This window comes from Carassius gibelio, chromosome B14 (genome assembly GCF_023724105.1).
Source record: "Carassius gibelio isolate Cgi1373 ecotype wild population from Czech Republic chromosome B14, carGib1.2-hapl.c, whole genome shotgun sequence".
Lineage (NCBI taxonomy): Eukaryota > Metazoa > Chordata > Actinopteri > Cypriniformes > Cyprinidae > Carassius > Carassius gibelio.
Window position 1 is genome coordinate 9,456,736 of NC_068409.1, and position 25,390 is coordinate 9,482,125.

The following is a 25,390-nucleotide window of genomic DNA, read 5'->3' on the forward strand; positions in this document are numbered from 1 at the left end:
TATGAATGTATAAATAAACAGTAAACTTTATTTCTTGACTATACAATTTAACTCAAGAGAGAGGAGAATTTCTCAAGTGACAGTTTTTAACAAGTTACTTGCAAAACTTTTGTCTAATTTAATTGTTTTTTGTTTTGTTTTTATGTAAGGTTCTAGAAATTCAAATGTTAAACTGAAAATCCTGAAACATGACATACAAATTCTGACTAAACAGTGGCTGTTTAAGTTTAAATAAAAAAAAAAATGTCAATAGACTGATCATAGATATGTTCAGCAATGTTATAAATGTTTTGCTTAGAGTGTGTTGTGATTAAAATGTCTTTATAAGGATGCATGGCCATTGTGAGATTTTACACAGAAATGTATTTGACTGTTGTTGGTAAGAGTTATGAAAAATAGGGTGTAATTTGTTATCAGACCACAAACTGTTGTCTACATGAAATTGTAAAGAGCAGAACTAATTATTTTGTCTTGGTAATATATATAAGAGAAAAACTATTTAGTTTCAGTAGTACCCAAATAAAGTACAAATATCTCAAATTAATACTTGTATATCAGTGCAAATCCTCAAGTGTTTTAAACCTCTGCAGCTTTTAGTGAATCATAAACTGCAGTTAATATAGAGGCCACTATGTGTCACTCTTGTTCCACTAGCTGTGTAAAAGGCGTGTCTCTCCTCCTCCTAATCATGACCAGCCCCCTCTCTCTCTTTGCTCTCTCTGATTCTCTCACCCTCTCCTTCATGTATCTCTTGCATTAAGCCTCTTCACTATGGAACGTCGGGTTCAGATGTGATGGAATATTGATGTTTATGGAATATTGTATGCGGATTTGGACCCTTTTAGAGGATTTTTGAAGGATGCAAAACTTCCATGCTCTTGGATTAATTGTCACTATGGGTTTGTCTTGAGGATTGAAAAGGGATCTTTGGCTGTTTTCTTTTGTCTTTGGTAGCCCGAAGCGGATCCTTTGCTCTACTGAAATTTAACTTTCATCAATTTTTGTTGCCAATTTTCTGAATTATTGTTGAGAAAAAAAAGCAAACATGTTAATATCTACACAGAGGCATTTACTAGCCTGCTTCTCATTTGCTTTGACCTGTCATTTCTTGGAGGCTGTAACCGGACAGATCTCATACAGTGTATCGGAGGAGGTGAAACAGGGAACCACAGTCGGTAATATAGCTAAAGACATTAACCTTTCAGTAAATGATCTGCAATCCAGAGGCTTTCGTATCATGTCAGGTCCTAAAAAGCAGTATTTTAGTGTAAATATAGAGACGGGCGCTTTGCAGGTGAGCGAAAGGATCGATCGAGAGGAGCTTTGCACAGGCGTAATATCATGCTCCGTTAATCTGGAAGCCGTAGTGAACGGCCCACTACAACTCTACCGGATAAGAATAAACATTCTCGATATTAATGACAACTCTCCAGTGTTTCCTATGAGCTCTGTAATGATTAATGTTAGTGAAAGCACCGCTCCTGGTGTGCGCTTTCCATTGGAGAGTGCGCATGACGCAGACATTGGAGTGAATTCAGTAAAAACCTATAAGCTTACATCTAATGATTATCTCACCTTAGACGTACAAACTCATAGTGATAAGACGATATCCGCTGAGTTAGTGCTTCAGAAGGCTTTGGACAGAGAGAAGACTCCGCGACTCGAGTTCACAGTGACAGCGGTTGATGGCGGATCGCCTGCCAGGACTGGAACCGTAAGGATCGAAGTTAATGTGATAGATATAAATGACAACGCTCCAGTTTTCAAGAAACCCTTATATAAAGTCTCCATAGTCGAGCACGCGCCAATTGGCACCACAGTAACCAGACTACAAGCTCAAGATCTAGATGAAGGATTGAATGCGGAGATAGTTTACTCCTTTATAAGTCGAACACCCCAAAACATTTTGGAGAAGTTTGAAATTGACGTGCAAAGTGGAGATGTCCGAATTAAGGGTGATATTGATTATGAAGAGAATGCTGCTTTTGAAATTAGAGTTCAAGCCACCGATAAAGGTCAAGTGACTATGTCAGGTCATACTAAGCTTTTAATAGAGGTGCTAGACATTAATGATAACCCTCCAGATGTGAGTGTTACATCACTTCTTAGCCCAGTAGAGGAAAATGCGGGAAAGGGAACAGTAATTGCCCTAATGATGGTCTCAGATCCAGACTCGGGTAAAAACGGAGCAGTGCGCGTTCGCCTTACCAGCTCCAATCCATTCAAATTACAGTCCTCCTTTCAGAACTACTATTCATTGGTTTTAGATGGTGTGCTGGATCGGGAAAACGTCACAGCCTATAACATTACAGTCATTGCTGAAGATGAAGGCTCACCGCCAATGTCCAGAGCTAAAGTAATACAAGTGCAGGTCTCTGATGTGAATGACAATGCGCCTCACTTCCCAAATTCTGTAGTTTGTGCATATCTGCGCGAAAACAGTAAAGTGGGCTCCATTATATCCACAGTGACGGCCAGTGACGCAGATATCATGGAGAATGCACATATAACATACTCTTTACTGCAAAGCTCTGTCACTGGTACACCTGTTTCAGCGCTTCTTAAAGTAAACTCATTGACAGGAGAGATCGAGAGCATGCAGTCGTTTAACTATGAAGAGATAAAAACATTTGAGTTTAAAGTTCAGGCCACAGACTCTGGTGTTCCTCCGCTCAGCAGTAACGTGACTGTCAATGTTTTTATCCTGGATGAGAATGACAACAGTCCCGGGATTCTCGCGCCCTATTCCGAGCTCGGTTCCGTTAACACGGAGAACATTCCCTATTCTGCTGATGCGGGCTACTTTGTGGCCAAGATCAGGGCTGTAGATGCAGATTCTGGTTACAATGCGCTGCTGTCTTACCACATCTCTGAACCCAAAGGAAACAATCTGTTCCGAGTCGGAACCAGCAGCGGGGAGATCAGGACTAAGAGGAGAATGAGTGACAATGACCTGAAAACTCACCCGCTGGTCATTTTGGTTTGTGATAACGGAGAGCCCTCACTGTCAGCGACTGTGTCTATTGATGTTGTGGTTGCTGAAAGCGCAGGTGACGTCAAGACTCCGTACAGACACGTGCCGATAAAGGAGGAGAGTTTTTCGGATTTAAATCTGTATTTGCTGATCGCCATTGTGTGCGTGTCCGTCATCTTTTTCCTGAGTCTCGTCAGTTTGATAGCTGTAAAATGCCACAGGACAGACAGCAGTTTGGACAGGTACAGCGCCCCGATGATCACCACTCACCCTGATGGGAGCTGGTCTTACTCCAAATCTGCTCAGCAGTATGACGTGTGTTTTAGCTCGGACACACTGAAGAGTGACGTAGTGGTTTTCCCTGCGCCATTTCCGCCTGCAGATGCAGAACTGATCAGTATTAATGGAGGAGACACTTTTACCAGGACACAAACACTTCCCAGTAAAGAGAAGGTAAGGGATTAAAGGTTTTTTATTGCGATTATTTTTATTTTATTTTTTTTTATTAGTTGGACATTGTTTCTTCTTTTTATTGAAATACAATACAATTGCATTACTAATTTCTGAGACTTTTACATTTCAAAGATGGCTTAACGGTTAATTGTGTTTTGCTAAAGTAAACAGACTTATAGGAATGACTTAATATATTATTACATAGTAAAACCAAAATTTAACGCTTTTGTGGAGCTGTCCGTGGTCCTGAACTTGTCGTGGTCTTTTTGATGAACATCGCTGAAAATATTTTTGTTTCTCCTGTTGCTATAACTTAAAAAAATATATAATAATAATAATAATAATAATAATAATAATAATAATAATAAATAATAACTTGCTTAAATGTGTAATTATAGCCATGCTGTACAAATGAATTATTGTTCAATGCACACTTAAAACAATATTTATGTTATCGATTTAATTGTTTAATCATTAAAAGTCATCCTTGTAGTAATATTCGTGAATTGGATATTATAGAACTTCATGTTATTCGTAGTAAAATCGAGTTAAGGCTTTTAAAAATATCTCTTGATATGAAAAATTAAAATAAAATATGCAAATGCAAGTTTTGAAATGTCGAAAATGCCCCCATATACCCTCATATATTGGACCCGCGCACACACACACAAACACACATCTAAATATTTTATTAATAAAAAATGGCAAATAACTGCAATCGTATATGATCATTTCTTTATGATACTGTATGGGTTTTTATGGATTTTGATTCATAAACCTCGTGGTGTCACTATAGCCCGTTGAATGTCGAACTGTGTACCGTGTCTGGAAGCCCCTCCCGGTTTTAGTGGGGAGGGGATTTCACAGGGCTTTGTTTCAGACAGACTGGACGTATAAGAGAGTACGGAGGCCTCGTTTTTTTTCTCGTCCCTAAAATTTAATATTGTCTAATATTTCTTAATTCGCATTGATGAACTCGGAATACCGTCTTTTATTTCGCGGATCATTTCACGGGATACACTGGATGCAATAATGTTCTCGCCGTACAGAAGGAAATCTATTGTGGCCTGTATCGTGCTCGTTGTTTTGGAGTGTTGTTGGGACGCGGTGTCAGGGCAGCTCTCTTATTCTGTTCCAGAGGAGGTGAATCCGGGAACATCAGTGGGAAATATCGCTAAGGATCTCAACCTTAATGTTCAGGAACTGGAGTCGCGCATGTTTCAGATTGTCACGGGATCCAAGAAAAAATATTTCGAGGTAAACCTGAAAACTGGCTTCTTGTATGTGAGCGAAAGAATAGACAGAGAGGAGCTTTGTGCTAAAGCACCTAAATGTACTCTCAGTGTAGAAGCAGTTATCAACAATCCACTGAAGCTTTATCAAATAGAGATTAATATTGTGGATGTAAACGATAATTCCCCATCTTTTAGTGAGAAATCACAAACGTTAGACATTGCAGAAAGCACCCTGCCTGGTGTTAAGTTCTCTCTCCATCATGCTACAGACGCAGATGTTGGAAAAAATTCAATAAACACTTACAAACTTAGCTCGAACGAGTATTTTTCTTTAGCTGTGCACAAAGGAGGAGATCAGAGTGTGTCTGCTGAGTTAGTGCTGCATAAAGCTTTAGATCGAGAGAAACAGCCTGTGATCCAGCTCACGCTTACCGCTGTAGACGGAGGAACACCCTCTAAGACAGGCACATCTCTTATAATTATTAAAGTTTTGGATAATAACGATAATACTCCCGTTTTTAGCAAGCCGTTATATAAAACGACTGTTTTAGAAAATGTGCCCATCGGAACGACAATTGTGGTGTTAAATGCTACAGACCTGGATGAAGGTACTAATAGCGATATTGTTTATTCTATAATTAAAAGAGATCAGAATAAAATTCTACAGATTTTTGATATTGACCCAAATACTGGTGTTATCACAGTTAAAGGCAATATAGATTTCGAGGAGAACAATGCATTTGAGATCCGCGCACAGGCCAGTGATAAAGGACAGCCTCCGATGTCCACGCACTGCAAAGTCCTGCTGGAGGTGCTGGATATTAACGACAACGGGCCAGAGATAACCGTGACGCCACTCCTCAGTACAGTGAAAGAGGACGCCAGTATTGGCACTGCTGTCGCTCTCGTGTCAGTGATTGACAGGGACGGCGGCAAAAACGGTATGGTTAATTGCCTTGTGTCCAACAAAGTGCCTTTTAAACTTGAGACGAATTACAAAAATTATTATTCTCTAGTGGTGGATGGACCTCTAGACAGAGAGCTCGCGTCTGAGTATAACGTGACTATCTCAGCTACTGATGAAGGGACTCCGCCTCTCTCTAGCACCAGTGTCATTAATGTACACGTTTCTGATGTGAATGACAACGCGCCGCGCTTCCCAGAGCCCGTCATTAATGTTTATGTGAAAGAGAACAGTCAGACTGGAGCTGTTATTCATACAGTATCTGCTTTTGATCCTGATGTAGGTGATAATGCTCGGATAACATATTCTTTACTAGAAAGCTCAAAAAGCGGCCCAGTAACATTCATGATCAACATAAACTCTGAGAGTGGAGATATACACAGTTTACAGTCGTTTAACTATGAAGAGATAAAAACGTTTGAGTTTAAAGTTCAGGCCACAGACTCTGGTGTTCCTCCGCTCAGCAGTAACTTGACTGTCAATGTTTTTATCCTGGATGAGAATGACAACAGTCCCGGGATTCTCGCGCCCTATTCCGAGCTCGGTTCCGTTAACACGGAGAACATTCCCTATTCTGCTGATGCGGGCTACTTTGTGGCCAAGATCAGGGCTGTAGATGCAGATTCTGGTTACAATGCGCTGCTGTCTTATCACATCTCTGAACCCAAAGGAAACAATCTGTTCCGAGTCGGAACCAGCAGCGGGGAGATCAGGACTAAGAGGAGAATGAGTGACAATGACCTGAAAACTCACCCGCTGGTCATTTTGGTGTGTGATAACGGAGAGCCCTCACTGTCAGCGACTGTGTCTATTGATGTTGTGGTTGCTGAAAGCGCAGGTGACGTCAAAACTCCGTTCAGACACGCGCCGATAAAGGAGGAGAGTTTCTCGGATTTAAATCTGTATTTGCTGATCGCCATTGTGTGCGTGTCCGTCATCTTTTTCCTGAGTCTCGTCAGTTTGGTAGCTGTAAAATGCCACAGGACAGACAGCAGTTTGGACAGGTACAGTGCCCCGATGATCACCACTCATCCTGATGGGAGCTGGTCTTACTCCAAATCTGCTCAGCAGTATGACGTGTGTTTTAGCTCCGACACACTGAAAAGTGACGTGGTGGTTTTCCCTGCGCCATTTCCGCCTGCAGATGCAGAACTGATCAGTATTAACGGAGGAGACACTTTTACAAGAACACAAACACTTCCTAATAAAGAAAAGGTAAGAGATTAAATGATTTTCATTGCGATTCTTTGTTTTTGTTTTGTAAAGTCGGTGTGACTTCTGGTGTTTCCTCGCATTGACCTTGTTTTATTGGCAGACAACCACAAGTTTCTGAGACTTAAAATGTTGAAAGTGGCTTAAGGTTTCTCTCTCTATATCTCTCTTTCTCTGAAGTAAACAGACTTATTGCAATCGATTAATATATTATCATTACTACACAAGACCAAATTTTAGGGCTTTTGTGGAGCTGTCCGTGGTTCTGAACTTGTCGTGGTCTTTTTGATGAACATCGCTGCAACTACGTATGTTTCTTCTATTCAATAATGCTAAATTTATTGATGTACTGTGCTTAGTGTGAAATGATAGCTATACTGTAATAATTAATAATTTAAATAATGCTACATTTATTGATGTACTGTGCTAAGTGTGAAATGAAAGCTATACTGTAAGAATTAATAATTTAAATAATGCTACATTTATTGATGTACTTTGCTAAGTGTGAAATGAAAGCTATACTGTAAGAATTAATAATTTAAATAATGCTACATTTATTGATGTACTTTGCTAAGTGTGAAATGATAGCTTTACTGTAAGAATTAATAATTTAAATAATGCTACATTTATTGATGTACTGTGCTAAGTGTGAAATGATAGCTATACTGTAAGAATGAATAATTGAAATGATCTTAGTTTAAAATTAATTTATAACAGTATTTCTATATTTGTTACATACAAAATTTAGTTATGTAAAGTCATCCTTGCAGTAATCTAAGAGAGTTGAATATTAGAACTGCATCTTTCCCATAGTGAAATCTAGTCAAGTCTTAAGAATATATATTGAGATGAAAGAAAGACACAGAATATGCTAATGCAAACTAGTGTTTGTTTTGATGACAGAAATGTCCCAATACTCGCTCATATAAGGGATACACAGAAAAAAAAAATCTCATTATTTTTTGTAGAATTAATAAATTAAAAAAAGAAGAATAACTACAATTGTATATGATGATCTGTTTGTGATATTATTAAGGGTTTTGGTGGATGTCAATTTATAAATCCGCGTGGTGTCACTATAGCCCGTTGAATCTCGAACTGTGTACCGTGTCTGGAAGCCCCTCCCGGTTTTAGTGGGGAGGGGATTTCACAGGGCTTTGTTTCAGACAGACTGGACGTATAAGAGAGAGTACGCAGGCCTCGTTTTTTCCTCGTCCCAAAAATGGAATGTTGTCTAATATTTCTTTATTCGCATTGTTGAACTCGGAATACCGTCTTTTATTTCGCGGATCATTTCACGGGATACACTGGATGTAAAAATGTTCTCGCCGTACAGAAGGAAATCTATTGTGGCCTGTATCGTGCTCGTTGTTTTGGAGTGTTGTTGGGACGCGGTGTCAGGGCAGCTCTCTTATTCTGTTTCAGAGGAGGTGAACTCGGGAACATCAGTGGGAAATATCGCTAAGGATCTCAACCTTAATGTTCAGGAACTGGAGTCGCGCATGTTTCAGATTGTCACGGGATCCAAGAAAAAATATTTCGAGGTAAATCTGAAAACTGGTTTTCTTTATGTGAGTGAAAGAATAGACAGAGAGGAGCTTTGTGCTAAAGCACCTAAATGTACTCTCAGTGTAGAAGCAGTTATCAACAATCCACTGAAGCTTTATCAAATAGAAATGAATATTCTGGATGTAAACGATAATGCCCCATCTTTTAGTGCTAAAACTCAGTATTTAGACGTCGCCGAGAACACATTACGAGGCGTAAAATTTCCTCTCTCTTATGCGTCTGATACGGATGTAGGAAAAAATACTGTGAGCACATATAAATTAAGCCAAAATGACTATTTTTCTTTAGCTGTGCACAAATTAGGCGATCAGAGAGTCTCTGCGGAGCTGGTTCTGCAAAAAGCGTTAGATCGAGAGGAACAATCTGTGATCCAGCTCACGCTTACTGCTGCAGATGGAGGAAATCCCCCAAAATCAGGCACGTCTCAGATAATTATTCGAGTTTTAGATATTAATGATAACGCTCCTGAATTTAGTCGCCCCTTGTATAAAGCTAGTCTTGTTGAAAACCTGCCAATTGGTACCACGGTAATAATTATAAACGCAACAGACGAAGATGAGGGATCAAATAGTGAGATCGTTTACTCACTTAGAGAGACAGATCAAGATCACATTTTAGACATTTTTCAAATTGACCCAAATACTGGTGTTATCACAGTTAAAGGCAATATAGATTTCGAGGAGAACAATGCATTTGAGATCCGCGCACAGGCCAGTGATAAAGGACAGCCTCCGATGTCCACGCACTGCAAAGTCCTGCTGGAGGTGCTGGATATTAACGACAACGGGCCAGAGATAACCGTGACGTCACTTCTCAGTACAGTGAAAGAGGACGCCAGTATTGGCACTGCTGTCGCTCTCGTGTCAGTGATTGACAGGGACGGCGGCAAAAATGGTGCAGTTAAATGCCTTGTGTCCAACAAAGTGCCTTTTAAACTCGAGACTAATTACAAAAATTATTATTCTCTAGTGGTGGATGGACCTCTAGACAGAGAGCTCGCGTCTGAGTATAACGTGACTATCTCAGCTACTGATGAAGGGACTCCGCCTCTCTCTAGCACCAGTGTCATTACTGTACACGTGTCTGATGTGAATGACAACGCGCCGCGCTTCCCAGAGCCCGTCATTAATGTTTATGTGAAAGAGAACAGTCAGACTGGAGCTGTTATTCAGACAGTATCTGCTTTTGATCCTGATGTAGGTGATAATGCTCGGATAACATATTCTTTACTAGAAACCTCGAAAAGCGGCCCAGTAACATCCATGATCAACATAAACTCTGAGAGTGGAGATATACACAGTTTACAGTCGTTTAACTATGAGGAGATAAAAACGTTTGAGTTTAAAGTCCAGGCCACAGACTCTGGTGTTCCTCCGCTCAGCAGTAACGTGACTGTCAATGTTTTTATCCTGGATGAGAATGACAACAGTCCCGGGATTCTCGCGCCCTATTCCGAGCTCGGTTCCGTTAACACGGAGAACATTCCCTATTCTGCTGATGCGGGCTACTTTGTGGCCAAGATCAGGGCTGTAGATGCAGATTCTGGTTACAATGCGCTGCTGTCTTATCACATCTCTGAACCCAAAGGAAACAATCTGTTCCGAGTCGGAACCAGCAGCGGGGAGATCAGGACTAAGAGGAGAATGAGTGACAATGACCTGAAAACTCACCCGCTGGTCATTTTGGTTTGTGATAACGGAGAGCCCTCACTGTCAGCGACTGTGTCTATTGATGTTGTGGTTGTTGAAAGCGCAGGTGACGTCAAGACCACATTCAGACACGCGCCGATAAAGGAGGAGAGTTTCTCGGATTTAAATCTGTATTTGCTGATCGCCATTGTGTGCGTGTCCGTCATCTTTTTCCTGAGTCTCATCAGTTTGATAGCTGTAAAATGCCACAGGACAGACAGCAGTTTGGACAGGTACAGTGCCCCGATGATCACCACTCATCCTGATGGGAGCTGGTCTTACTCCAAATCTGCTCAGCAGTATGACGTGTGTTTTAGCTCCGACACACTGAAGAGTGACGTAGTGGTTTTCCCTGCACCATTTCCACCTGCAGATGCAGAACTGATCAGTATTAATGAAGGAGATACATTTACCAGAACACAGACACTTCCCAATAAAGAAAAGGTAAGGGATTAAATCATTTTAGTTGCAATTATTTGTTTTCGTTTTGTAAAGTCGGTGTGACTTCTGGTGTTTCCTGTCATTGACCTCTTCTTATTGGCAATTACAAGTTTGTGAGACTTACATTTTTGAAAGTGGATTAATGTTTTATTATTATTATTATTATTATTATTATTATTATTATTATTATTATTACTTTGGTTTAATTAAACAGACTTATTACAATAGTTTAATTATCATTGCTACATACGGCCAACTTTTAGTGCTTTTGTGGAGCTGTCCGTGGTTCTGAATTGGACGTGGTCTTTTTGATGTACTTCGCTGCAATTGCTAATGTTTCTCCTGTTTAATAATGCAAAAAAAATATTTATTTATTGTGCTAAATGTGGAATGATAGCTATACTGTACGAGTGAATAATTGTAATGCGCATAGATTTTAATAAAATTTTGACAGTTATTATATATTTATTACTGTATAATTTACTTATACAAAGTCATCCTGAACAGTAATCTAAGGGAGATGGATATTAGAACTGCATGTTTCCCATAGTGAAATCTAGTTCAGATTATATATATATATATATATATATATATATATATATATATATATATATATATATATTATATATATATATATATATATATATATATATATATATATATATTATATATATATATATATATATATATATATATATATATATATATATATATATATATATATATATATATATTGAGATGAAATATGGATACATAATATGCTAATGCAAACTGGCTTTTGTTTTGATGACGAAAATGCCCCAATATCCTCTCATATATTGGATTCAAAGAAAAATCTCAGTATTTTCTTGTAGAATTTATTTAAAAATGATGAATAACTACAATTGTATATGATGATCTGTTTGTGATATTATTAAGGTTTTTGGTGGATATCAATTTATAAATCCGCGTGGTGTCACTATAGCCCGTTGAATCTCGAACTGTGTACCATGTCTGGAAGCCCCTCCCGGTTTTAGTGGGGAGGGGATTTCACAGGGCTTTGTTTCAGACAGACTGGACGTATAAGAGAGTACGGAGGCCTCGTTTTTTTCTCGTCTCAAAAATTGAATATTGTCTAATATTTCTTAATTCGCATTGTTGAACTCGGAATACCGTCTTTTATTTCGCGGATCATTTCACGGGATACACTGGATGTAAAAATGTTCTCGCCGTACAGAAGGAAATCTATTGTGGCCTGTATCGTGCTCGTTGTTTTGGAGTGTTGTTGGGACGCGGTGTCAGGGCAGCTCTCTTATTCTGTTCCAGAGGAGGTGAATCCGGGAACATCAGTGGGAAATATCGCTAAGGATCTCAACCTTAATGTTCAGGAACTGGAGTCGCGCATGTTTCAGATTGTCACGGGATCCAAGAAAAAATATTTCGAGGTAAACCTGAAAACTGGCTTCTTGTATGTGAGCGAAAGAATAGACAGAGAGGAGCTTTGTGCTAAAGCACCTAAATGTACTCTCAGTGTAGAAGCAGTTATCAACAATCCGCTGAAGCTTTTTCAAATAGAGATTAATATTGTGGATGTAAACGATAATTCCCCATCTTTTAGTGAGAAATCACAAACGCTAGAAATTGCAGAAAGCACCCTGCCTGGTGTTAAGTTCTCTCTCCATCATGCTACAGACGCAGATGTTGGAAAAAATTCAATAAATACTTACAAACTTAGCTCGAACGAGTATTTTTCTTTAGCTGTGCACAAAGGAGGAGATCAGAGTGTGTCTGCTGAGTTAGTGCTGCAGAAAGCTTTAGATCGAGAGAAACAGCCTGTGATCCAGCTCACGCTTACCGCTGTAGACGGAGGAACACCCTCTAAGACAGGCACATCTCTTATAATTATTAAAGTTTTAGATATTAACGATAATACTCCCGCTTTTAGTAAGCCCTTATATAAAACAACCGTTTTAGAAAATTTGCCCATCGGAACGACAATTGTGGTGTTAAATGCTACAGACCTGGATGAAGGTACTAATAGCGATATTGTTTATTCTATAATTAAAAGAGATCAGAATAAAATTCTACAGATTTTTGATATTGACCCAAATACTGGTGTTATCACAGTTAAAGGCAATATAGATTTCGAGGAGAACAATGCATTTGAGATCCGCGCACAGGCCAGTGATAAAGGACAGCCTCCGATGTCCACGCACTGCAAAGTCCTGCTGGAGGTGCTGGATATTAACGACAACGGGCCAGAGATAACCGTGACGTCACTCCTCAGTACAGTGAAAGAGGACGCCAGTATTGGCACTGCTGTCGCTCTCGTGTCAGTGATTGACAGGGACGGCGGCAAAAACGGTATGGTTAATTGCCTTGTGTCCAACAAAGTGCCTTTTAAACTTGTGACGAATTACAAAAATTATTATTCTCTAGTGGTGGATGGACCTCTAGACAGAGAGCTCGCGTCTGAGTATAACGTGGCTATCACAGCTACTGATGAAGGGACTCCGCCTCTCTCTAGCACCAGTGTCATTACTGTACACGTTTCTGATGTGAATGACAACGCACCGCGCTTTCCAGAGCCCGTCATTAATGTTTATGTGAAAGAGAACAGTCAGATTGGAGCTGTTGTTCATACAGTATCTGCTTTTGATCCTGATGTAGGTGATAATGCTCGGATAACGTATTATTTACTTGAAAGCTCAAAAAGCGGCCCAGTAACATCCATGATCAACATAAACTCTGAGAGTGGAGATATACACAGTTTACAGTCGTTTAACTATGAGGAGATAAAAACGTTTGAGTTTAAAGTCCAGGCCACAGACTCTGGTGTTCCTCCGCTCAGCAGTAACGTGACTGTCAATGTTTTTATCCTGGATGAGAATGACAACAGTCCCGGGATTCTCGCGCCCTATTCCGAGCTCGGTTCCGTTAACACGGAGAACATTCCCTATTCTGCTGATGCGGGCTACTTTGTGGCCAAGATCAGGGCTGTAGATGCAGATTCTGGTTACAATGCGCTGCTGTCTTACCACATCTCTGAACCCAAAGGAAACAATCTGTTCCGAGTCGGAACCAGCAGCGGGGAGATCAGGACTAAGAGGAGAATGAGTGACAATGACCTGAAAACTCACCCGCTGGTCATTTTGGTTTGTGATAACGGAGAGCCCTCACTGTCAGCGACTGTGTCTATTGATGTTGTGGTTGTTGAAAGCGCAGGTGACGTCAAGACTCCGTTCAAACACGTGCCGATAAAGGAGGAGAGTTTCTCGGATTTAAATCTGTATTTGCTGATCGCCATTGTGTGCGTGTCCGTCATCTTTTTCCTGAGTCTCATCAGTTTGATAGCTGTTAAATGCCACAGGACAGACAGCAGTTTGGACAGGTACAGTGCCCCGATGATCACCACTCATCCTGATGGGAGCTGGTCTTACTCCAAATCTGCTCAGCAGTATGACGTGTGTTTTAGCTCCGACACACTGAAGAGTGACGTAGTGGTTTTCCCTGCGTCATTTCCGCCTGCAGATGCAGAACTGATCAGTATTAATGGAGGAGACACATTTACCAGAACACAAACACTTCCCAATAAAGAAAAGGTAAGATAAGTGATTACATGTTTCGTTTCACTGGTGAATTAAGTCTTATGGTTTTGAGTTAAATATCTAATTGGCATTCTCCCTGCTGTCTTGATTATTTAAAATCTAGTGTATAGTTACAAAATATTGTAGGTTTTAGTTTATTTGAGTGCAGATGAAACAAGATGGACATTATGGACATTGCATTGTTCTACATTGTTTATTGTTGTTTATAACGGGAGCTCATCGTGCTGCTGAACACCTTGCATCCAAAGGTAACAGTTTATTGTCCTGTCTTATAACACATGTAATGCGTTTTTATCTTGGAACTGAAGATTTAATTTTAATTATGCAATACAAACAATCAATCAGTCTACTTTTTTTCGTACGAGGGGATACATTTAGCTGAATGTAAACTGTTTAATGTAAGAGGCTTGCAGCAAACTTTCTCTTTACACACGTATCAAGTTTTTTAAAGCCACTTTTCGTCTGCATTAATTTGGCTTTGCTTCCTTCCCGTTTCCGCTGTTTGAGTAGACATTTGACTTGTATTTCTATCTATCTATCTATCTATCTATCTATCTATCTATCTATCTATCTATCTATCTATCTACCTATCTATCTATCTGTCTATCTGTCTATCTGTCTATCTGTCTATCTATCTGTCTATCTGTCTATCTGTCTGTCTGTCTGTCTGTCTGTCTGCCTGTCTGTCTGATATATATATATATATATATATATATATATATATATATATATATATATATATATATATATATATATATATATATATATAATATTATTATTATTATTTTATTATTATTATTATTATTATTATTATTATTATTATTTTATTTTTTTTGCTTTCTTGATGTGATGCTCAGTTTTATCCTCGCGATGTCAGTATCTGCTCGTTGTTTTTGCATTCCTGACAAGATTGGGCTCCTCCTATTTTTCACGTTCTGTCTTCCTGGATAAGTGCTTTGTTAGTCGTACGCCATTGTTCTGGGAAACAGTCCACTCGTGAATTTAGCAGAAAGCGTTTTACAGTCATGCGGAAGAATTTCGGTGATTTACCATACACGGCAATGTTTTGGTAAAATGGCTTTAACAGAGGGACATATTTTGAACGTGTGGATATTTTTCAGTGCGTTTCTTCGCTTCGGGATTATTACAGATGGGCAGATTGTTTATTCCATAACGGAGGAGGTAAACCCTGGCACGGCAGTTGGAAATTTAGCTAAGGATTTTAACATTAATTTACAGGACATTGAAAGACGTGGATTTCATATCGTTTCGGAATCCAACCGAAGGTATTTCGATTTGAATTCAAAGACGGGTGTTCTTCACGTTAAGGAGAGAATAGACCGAGAGGAGGTATGCGAACAGAATGTGAAGTGTTCTTTACCTTTAGAAGCAATTGTTAACTCGCCTCTGAATATATATAGATTTGAGGTAAACGTACTAGATATTAATGATAATCCACCATTATTTCGTACCTCAAAGACAACACTAAATATTTCAGAATCAGCTTTTCCAGGGGAGCAGTTCGCACTGCCGAGCGCGTTTGACGCAGATGTGGGCAGTAATTCGGTAAAGAGCTACAAACTCAGTCCGAATGAACACTTTTCTCTTGATGTTCAGAGCGGAGGAGAGCAGAGTGTGTCTGCTGAATTAGTGCTGCAGAAAGCATTTGATCGAGAAAAACAGCCATTTTTTAAGCTCACACTCATCGCTGTAGATGGAGGAAAACCTCCAAGATCAGGAACAATGCAAATTATTGTAAATGTTGAAGATGTCAACGACAACATTCCTGTTTTCAGTAAATCATTGTATAAAGCTCGCGTAAATGAAAACTCGCCACCCGGTACTTCTGTTGTTACAGTTCAGGCCAGTGACCCAGATGAGGGTGTAAATGGTCAGATTGTTTATGGTTTAATTAACCACGATGATGATAAAAATGTAGATTCATTTTCGATAAATCCTGAAACTGGCGAGATTACAATGAAAGGTGATGTCGATTACGAAAGAAAAAATGCGGTGGAGCTCCGTGTGCAAGCAAAAGATAAAGGGCATAAACCTAGAGCTGCTCTTTGTAAAGTGCTACTGGAAATTGTTGACATTAACGATAATGTTCCAAAAATTTCGGTAACATCTTTGGTTAACAGTGTAAAAGAAGATGCTCCAATTGACACAATGGTTGGAATGATTACTGTAACTGATAGTGATGCTGGTAAAAACGGACAGGTAACTTTGAACATTCAGGGCTCTGCACCTTTTAAAGTTCAGAAGTCGTACAATAATTATTATACTTTAGTTGTTAACGGTCCTTTAGACCGAGAGCGCGCGTCTGAGTATAACGTGACTATCTCAGCTACTGATGAAGGGACTCCGCCTCTCTCTAGCACCAGTGTCATTACTGTACACGTTTCTGATGTGAATGACAACGCGCCGCGCTTTCCAGAGCCCGTCATTAATGTTTATGTGAAAGAGAACAGTCAGATTGGAGCTGTTATTCATACAGTATCTGCTTTTGATCCTGATGTAGGTGATAATGCTCGGATAACATATTCTTTACAAAGCTCAAAAAGCGGCCCAGTAACATCCATGATCAACATAAACTCTGAGAATGGAGATATACACAGTTTACAGTCGTTTAACTATGAAGAGATAAAAACGTTTGAGTTTAAAGTTCAGGCCACAGACTCTGGTGTTCCTCCGCTCAGCAGTAACGTGACTGTCAGTGTGTTTATCCTGGATGAGAATGACAACAGTCCCGGGATTCTCGCGCCCTATTCCGAGCTCGGTTCCGTTAACACGGAGAACATTCCCTATTCTGCTGATGCGGGCTACTTTGTGGCCAAGATCAGGGCTGTAGATGCAGATTCTGGTTACAATGCACTGCTGTCTTACCACATCTCTGAACCCAAAGGAAACAATCTGTTCCGAGTCGGAACCAGCAGCGGGGAGATCAGGACTAAGAGGAGAATGAGTGACAATGACCTGAAAACTCACCCGCTGGTCATTTTGGTTTGTGATAATGGAGAGCCCTCACTGTCAGCGACTGTGTCTATTGATGTTGTGGTTGTTGAAAGCGCAGGTGACGTCAAGACTCCGTTCAGACACGCGCCGATAAAGGAGGAGAGTTTCTCGGATTTAAATCTGTATTTGCTGATCGCCATTGTGTGCGTGTCCGTCATCTTTTTCCTGAGTCTGATCAGTTTGATAGCTGTAAAATGCCACAGGACAGACAGCAGTTTGGACAGGTACAGTGCCCCGATGATCACCACTCATCCTGATGGGAGCTGGTCTTACTCCAAATCTGCTCAGCAGTATGATGTGTGTTTTAGCTCGGACACATTGAAGAGTGACGTAGTGGTTTTCCCTGCGCCATTTCCGCCTGCAGATGCAGAACTGATCAGTATTAATGGAGGAGAGACTTTTACAAGAACACAAACACTTCCTAATAAAGAAAAGGTAAGATAATTATATTATGTGAGCTTTATTTAGAGCTGCTGTTTCTACTTCGACATTGTCTTGCTCTGTATTGCTTATTTAGGGGATTTTATTTAAGGTTTGATGGAAAATAAGAATTAGTTTTACTTTATTCTCCCTAAATTAATATACTCTGGTTGCGTAAAGTTTTAAACTGCAGTTTTATCTTTCGTAGCCTACTGACAAACTCTGTCCATGGTGCTGAAAACGCATATGTTCGTATCTACGAACTGTTCATCAGGGGGTTCTTAAGTGTTTGAAAAGCTATTCATTAAAAATAAATAAATCATAATAATATAATTTAATAAATCATTTTGAAAAAATCACGCTGCTTTGTTAGCAAATGTTAGATGAAAACCGCTCTTTTTCTGCTATTTCATAATCACCTGCTGTCAGACAGTGAATATAAGCTTTTATTCAGCCTGTCTGATGTTTTTTGTTTGGTGGTTTTGGACCAAAATATTATGTAACTCTTAATTTGTAAATGGAAAACAAACTTATATGCAGTGTAAAAATTTAAATGCTGTAATAATAGAGTATGTAGAATTGTTTATGAAGCAGATAAAATCCCTACAATGTATAATTTTGACTAATCCTTTTCTTGAAAAAAAAATAATAATAATATAAATAAATATATATATATATATATATATATATATATATATATATATATATATATATATATATATAAAGCCTGAAATTGTATATACATATATATATATATTATTTATTTATTTATTTTTGAACGTGATAAATGTTAGCCGAATACATTTTATGCTGCAAGTCACCAAACCATTATTTTTTATTTGTTTAAAATCTGTTGATTTTCAGAAAAATTCTCTGTGTGTGAGTACTTAAACATTTCCAGCCCATTTGAACAATACAGTGATAATACTGATAACTCTGTTCATTTTGGTTACTATAATCGTGATTAAATTTTCATGGCATTTTGAATCTCGAATACCAATACCTATGTAAACTTATTCTGATAAAAAACTTTAAAGTTGTTAATAAAATAAATGGTTTTGAAATGGAAATGCAACAAAATGTGCCATTGGGTTATTGAAATGTTTACTTAAAATCGCAGGGGCTATTTTAAGTAAATAATCAAAGCCAAAGTGCTCAGTTGGCAAAAAAACAAACAAACAACAACAACAACAACAAACCTTTTGGTAACCCCTGCAAAAGAACTAATATATCTGTTTCTGGTCTTCTTAACCTGTCTTGTACACATCCCCCCCCCCCCCCCCTTTTTTTTTACGATAGCCAGTATGATGTGGACACATTAAATATATTGTATGCTCATATAACCAATAATTTAATCAAATCAAAATATTTCAGTTAGAAAAAGTGTGGTTTGCAGATGTCCGCACGATGTCACTAGTCTTTCATTTTACACAATAATTTTACATGACTCCATTAAGCTCCGCCTCATTTTGTAGCTTCCGGAGCAGAGATGCTTTGTTCAGAATTCGCCATTATGTCTGGAAGCTGCTGTTATGCGTGATTTCGTGTGAACGTTTCCTCCGATACTATGCTGTCGGATTTTTATGAGTTTGGCATATTCAGAAGATTTAGAGACAATGGCATCCAAAGGGCAATCAAGATTCCGGGTTTGGATTTCTGTGTACTTTTTGTGTTGGCTTTGGAGTATAGCGGGCGGACAGCTGGTGTATTCAGTGACGGAGGAAGCAAACACAGGCACTACAATTGGCAATTTGGTGAAGGATTTAAATCTGAATATTCAGGACATTGAGGTTCGAGGGTTTCATATTGTTCCGGGACCGAACAAGAGGTATTTCGATATTAATACTAAAACTGGAATTCTCCATGTCAGAGAGAGAATTGATCGAGAGGAGATTTGCGAACAGAATATTAAATGTTCTCTGCCTTTAGAAGCCATGATTAGCTCACCATTGAATATTTACCGATTTGAAATAAATGTTATTGACATTAATGATAATGCACCCGTATTTCGGACATCAGTAACACATCTGAATGTCAGCGAATCCGCTTTTCCGGGGGAGAGGTTTCCGTTAAACAGAGCATTTGATAGTGATGTTGGAGTTAATACGGTAAAGAGCTACAAACTCAGTCCCAATGAGCACTTTTCTCTCGATGTACAGAGCGGAGGAGAACAGAGTGTGTCTGCTGAATTAGTGCTGCAGAAATCTTTAGATCGAGAGAAACAGCCCGTGATCCAACTCACACTGAGCGCTGTAGACGGAGGAAAACCTCCCAAATCTGGTACAATGCAGATTGTTGTTAATGTTGTGGATATTAATGATAATATTCCTGTTTTCAGTAAGTCTTTGTACAAAGCTCGAATCAGTGAGAATGCGGCGCCTGGTACTCACGTGATAACTGTTCAAGCTGTTGATTTAGACGAGGGCGTAAACGGTGATATTATTTATGCAGTTGTCAACCACGACAATGACAAAAATGTAAATGCATTTTCGATAAACCCTGAAACAGGTGAAATTACTGTGCAAAAAAACGTTGATTATGAGCAGAGTACTGCAATAGAACTCCAAATACAAGCGAAAGATAAAAGTAACAACCCGAGAGGAGCACACTGTAAAGTATTGGTCGAGGTTGTGGACATCAATGACAACATACCAGAGATATCTGTGACGTCTTTGGTTAACAGTGTAAAAGAAGATGCTCCGATTGACACAATGGTTGGAATGATTACTGTAACTGATAGTGATTCTGGTAAAAACGGACAGGTAACTTTGAAGATTCAGGGATCTGCTCCTTTTAAAGTTCAAAACTCATACAAGAAATATTATACTTTAGTTGTTAACGGGCCTTTAGACCGAGAGCGCGCGTCTGAGTATAACGTGACTATCTCAGCTACTGATGAAGGGACTCCGCCTCTCTCTAGCACCAGTGTCATTACTGTACACGTTTCTGATGTGAATGACAACGCGCCGCGCTTTTCAGAGCGCGTCATTAATGTTTATGTGAAAGAAAACAGTCAGATTGGAGCTGTTATTCAGACAGTATCTGCTTTTGATCCTGATGTAGGTGATAATGCTCGGATAACATATTCTTTACTGGAAAGCTCAAAAAGCGGCCCAGTAACATCCATGATCAACATAAACTCTGAGAGTGGAGATATACACAGTTTACAGTCGTTTAACTATGAGGAGATAAAAACGTTTGAGTTTAAAGTTCAAGCCACAGACTCTGGTGTTCCTCCGCTCAGCAGTAACGTGACTGTCAATGTTTTTATCCTGGATGAGAATGACAACAGTCCCGGGATTCTCGCGCCCTATTCCGAGCTCGGTTCCGTTAACACGGAGAACATTCCCTATTCTGCTGATGCGGGCTACTTTGTGGCCAAGATCAGGGCTGTAGATGCAGATTCTGGTTACAATGCACTGCTGTCTTACCACATCTCTGAACCCAAAGGAAACAATCTGTTCCGAGTCGGAACCAGCAGCGGGGAAATCAGGACTAAGAGGAGAATGAGTGACAATGACCTGAAAACTCACCCGCTGGTCATTTTGGTTTGTGATAATGGAGAGCCCTCACTGTCAGCGACTGTGTCTATTGATGTTGTGGTTGCTGAAAGCGCAGGTGACGTCAAGACTCCGTTCAGACACGCGCCGATAAAGGAGGAGAGTTTCTCGGATTTAAATCTGTATTTGCTGATCGCCATTGTGTGCGTGTCCGTCATCTTTTTCCTGAGTCTCGTCAGTTTGATAGCTGTGAAATGCCACAGGACAGACAGCAGTTTGGACAGGTACAGTGCCCCGATGATCACCACTCATCCTGATGGGAGCTGGTCTTACTCCAAATCTGCTCAGCAGTATGACGTGTGTTTTAGCTCCGACACACTGAAGAGTGACGTGGTTGTTTTCCCTGCGCCATTTCCGCCTGCAGATGCAGAACTAATCAGTATTAATGGAGGAGACACTTTTACAAGAACACAAACACTTCCCAATAAAGAAAAGGTAAGCCTTTCTAGGGGGGCTCTATTTGTAAGTTAAGATATATATATATATTAATTTTTTTTCTCCCTAATAAGTTCCTATGTGAGCTTTCATATACACTCACCTAAGGGATTATTAGGAATACCTGTTCAATTTCTCATTAATGCAATTATCTAATCAACCAATCACATGGCAGTTGCTTCAATGCATTTATGGGTGTGGTCCTGTTCAAGACAATCTCCTGAACTCCAAAACTGAATGTCAGAATGGTAAAGAAAGGTGATTTAAGCAATTTTGAGCGTGGCATGGCTCTTGGTGCCAGACTGGCCGGTCTGAGTATTTCACAATCTGCTCAGTTACTGGGATTTTCACGCACAACCATTTCTAGGGTTTACAAAGAATGGTGTGAAAAGGGAAAAACATCCAGTATGCGGTAGTCCTGTGTTGGCAAAAATGCCTTGTTGCTGCTAGAGGTCAGAGGAGAATGGGCCGACTGATTCAAGCTGATAGAAGAGCAACTTTGACTGAAATAACCACTCATTACAACCGAGGTATGCAGCAAAGCATTTGTGAAGCCACAACACACACAACCTTGAGGCGGATGGGCTACAACAGCAGAAGAACTCATCTCCACTACAAATTAGAGATGTTCCGATACCCTTTTTCTCTTCCCGATACCGATTCCGATACCTGGGCTCAGGGTATCGGCCGATACCGAGTACTGATCCGATACCTGGGTGTATATCTGTATATACAGCTGTATATACTACTAGCCCTGTGTAAATTGCTAGAATTTTTTTATGGTGTGCTTCAGACAGATCCCTCAATAAAACATGAACAAATACATGGTGAACTACTGTATTTATTACAGTATTTTTATTATCTAACATGAATTTGACAGTATTATTTATTTTCTTATGCAAAAAAGAACTTCAAATGCAGCCAAAAATCTAACACCGCAAACTAAAAAAGGTATTTAAGTTTTACAATATAACTGTATAAAAAAACTGCAACAAATAAGTCTAGGAATATAAAAAAAGATCTATTAATCAGATAATCTCTAACAAGTAAAAAACAAGTAAAAAACAAGCAACCATCTAGGCATAATTATTATTATTATAGAGATGTATTATTATTACTGTAGGCTACAACAGTAGCTTTATATATTGTCAATTTACTCATGTAAACCAAACATTTATTTTAATGGGCTGCCATGAAGATCTTTGAGTGTCTGTGTTTATGATATGACAGTATTCTCAAATGAAACGGTAAATTCTCATGAAGTGACGGTTTATGCGTTCGTGTCCTCATGACACACAGCAGAGACTACAAAACAGCGAGCTCTCGCGCATCTGTGCCAGTCACCCACAGAGATGTAGATTTTGCGGGAGTAATATTTAAATAGTATTTTGCAGTTTAATATTCACAGACACTAGTATATATTCGGCTACTGTCTGGAGCCCTGCGTTTTGACTTACACGGAAGCGACTGAACGCAGTTGCCGGTACTGAATATACTCGAGAGTCTGTAACTACCGGTACTACAGAGACATACTGCTAACCACTGATCTATAATATAGTAGCGGCTTCACTGTCTTTTGGCAGTTTAGAATGTGATGAGTGATCCAGTCATATATAGATAAGGGCTGCTAACGCGTTTTCATTTCTTCTTCGCTGCTCTATACAGGGGTTGCTTGTGGCAACACAGCACAACTTCCTGTGTTTTCAATGCATTTTGAGCAGCGAAGAAGAACCGTGCAGCGGTTAGGCAAAGCTTGCGGTCATAACTAGGTATTTTTTAAGAAAATGGTATCGGATCGGTATATGGGTTCATGTACTCGCCGATGCCGATGCCAGAATTTGTTGTGGTATCGGAGATATTTCCGATACTAGTATCGGAATCGGAACAACTCTACTACAAATAGTAAAAAGAGGGTACAATTTGCATGAGCTCACCAAAATTGGACAGTTGAAGACTGGAAAAATGTTGCCTGGTCTAATGAGTCTCGATTTCTGTTGAGACGGTCAGGTGGTAGAGTCAGAATTTGGCGTAAACAGAATGAGAACATGGATCCATCATGCCTTGTTACCACTGTGCCGGCTGCTGGTGGTGGTGTAATGGTGTGGGGGAAGGTCTTGGCACACTTTAGGTCCCTTAGGACCAACTGGGCATTGTTTAAATGCCACAGCCTACCTGAGAATTGTTTCTGACCATGTCCATCCCTTTATGACCACCATGTACCCATCCTCTGATGGCTACTTCCAGGAGGGTAATGCACCATCTCACAAAGCTCGAATCATTTCAAACTGGTTTCTTGAACATGACAATGAGTTCACTGTACTAAAATGGCCCCCACAGTCACCAGATCTCAACCCAATAGAGCATATTTGGGATGTGGTGAAACGGGAGCTTCGTGCTCTGGATGTGCATCCCTCAAATCTCCATCAACTGCAAGATGCTATCCTATCAATATGGGCCAATATTTCTAAGGAATGCTTTCAGCACCTTGTTGAATCAATGCCACGTAGTATTAAGGCAGTTGTGAAGGCGAAAGGGGGTCAAACAAAGAATTAGTATGGTGTTCCTAATAATCCTTTAGGTGAGTGTAGTTCCAAGTATTTCATGACACTTCTGCATAATCATGGACCTTTTTAGATTGTCCAAGAGCTCTTTCATTTTGTTACAGGTGAAGAAAATGCTTTAATTGGAGCTGCTGTTTCTACTTAGATTTTTTTTTCTCATGCTACCCAGCGAGTAAAATAAGTATTGAACCCTTCACCAATTTTAATAGTAAATGTTTTTAAAGTGCTGTTGACATGACATTCTCACCAGATGTAGGTAATAACCATAGTAATCCATGTAAAAAAAAAAAAAAAATCTGATATTAAGTTATGCATAATAAAGTGTAATGACACAGGAACAACATATTCAACTACTAAAATGTATTAAATACTTTGTACACAAGCCTTTGTTGATAATGACAGCTCTAAGAAGCTCTAAGGTTCTGTGGACCTTTTCTATGAACTCTGTTCTTATTTTCTTTTGGATTCAAGTCAGTTGATTGGCTGGGTCATTCTAGCAGCTTTATTTTCTTTTCTTTTTTTTTCTGAAATCAATTGACAGTTTTCTTTGCTGTGTTTGGGATTATTGTCTCAGTGAAATGTACACCCTTGTTTCATCTTCATCATCCTGGTGCTGTAGGTGTTTGGACTGAACCAGTTAATATTAATTTCCACTTACAAGGCGCAGGATTGATTTCTAGTTACTGAAAGATTACAGCTGGTGTCTTGACTTTCCAAGCCTTTTGTCACCTCCCTTTCTTCGTGTTCAATACTTTTTCCCTGTGTCATTACATTTTATTACACATAATTTATTTGTTTTGTTTTCTTTGTATATGTGGATAATTTGGGTTGTTACTGACATCTTGTGAAAATTTAAAGTCAACAGCATCTTTTAAATATATTAGCAAAATGGTGACGTGTTCGATGGTTATTTGACCCGCTTTATATCGCTAATTCAGGTGATTTTATATAGACTTGGAGGGTAAATAAGAATCAGTGTTACCTTATTTCTACCTAACATAATCTACTGTGGTTGCACAAAGGTTTAAAATTCTGTTTTAGCATCTGCACTGACCTACTCTTTCCATGGTGCTGAAAACGCATACAGTATGTTCGTGAGTTGATGAAAAAGCAATTTTTATTACATAAGAATTGGATGATCAAAATATGCATTTATTTAAATGTATTTATTTAAGGTTTAAATGTGTAAATATAGTAGTCTACACACTACACTATTGTCAGGCCGATTATAAATGAAATTTGGTCTTGAGGACGGATCGTGCACAGTCGGACCTGG

At 39.3% G+C, this 25,390-nt stretch overlaps 5 protein-coding genes across 16 annotated transcripts in view; all 5 read left to right on the top strand.

Annotated features, from left to right (window-relative positions):
• The window catches only part of LOC127971204 (protocadherin alpha-C2-like), a 150,820-nt gene that overhangs the window by 58,474 nt on the left and 66,956 nt on the right, over positions 1 to 25,390 (top strand). For 4 of the 12 annotated variants that reach the window (XR_008156771.1, XM_052574046.1, XM_052574047.1 and 1 more), the window contains exon 1: positions 19,111 to 20,621. The exons of 3 other annotated variants lie outside the window; for them this stretch is intronic. Coding sequence is in view for 8 of the 9 variants with exons in the window: in XM_052574046.1 (XP_052430006.1) it covers positions 19,142 to 20,621 (1,480 nt within the window). In the remaining variant the exon portion in view is untranslated. Of the gene's footprint in view, positions 1 to 15,095; positions 17,574 to 19,110; positions 21,554 to 25,390 lie in introns of those variants that run through there. 5 more of the 12 variants (XM_052574052.1, XM_052574049.1, XM_052574051.1 and 2 more) reach the window with 5 other exon arrangements.
• Positions 781 to 3,439, top strand: LOC127971220 (protocadherin alpha-3-like). The gene has a single exon (XM_052574122.1). It carries the CDS (start codon positions 1,046 to 1,048, stop codon positions 3,437 to 3,439), a length of 2,394 nt encoding a protein of 797 aa, XP_052430082.1. The 5' UTR covers positions 781 to 1,045.
• LOC127971219 (protocadherin alpha-3-like) lies at positions 4,321 to 6,853 on the top strand. Its single transcript, XM_052574121.1, has one exon. The coding sequence runs from the start codon at positions 4,460 to 4,462 to the stop codon at positions 6,851 to 6,853; it is 2,394 nt and encodes a 797-aa protein (XP_052430081.1). The 5' UTR covers positions 4,321 to 4,459.
• On the top strand, positions 7,817 to 10,551 carry LOC127971218 (protocadherin alpha-8-like). Its single transcript, XM_052574120.1, has one exon. It carries the CDS (start codon positions 8,158 to 8,160, stop codon positions 10,549 to 10,551), a length of 2,394 nt encoding a protein of 797 aa, XP_052430080.1. The 5' UTR covers positions 7,817 to 8,157.
• Positions 11,609 to 14,126, top strand: LOC127971223 (protocadherin alpha-3-like). Its single transcript, XM_052574124.1, has one exon. It carries the CDS (start codon positions 11,736 to 11,738, stop codon positions 14,124 to 14,126), a length of 2,391 nt encoding a protein of 796 aa, XP_052430084.1. The 5' UTR covers positions 11,609 to 11,735.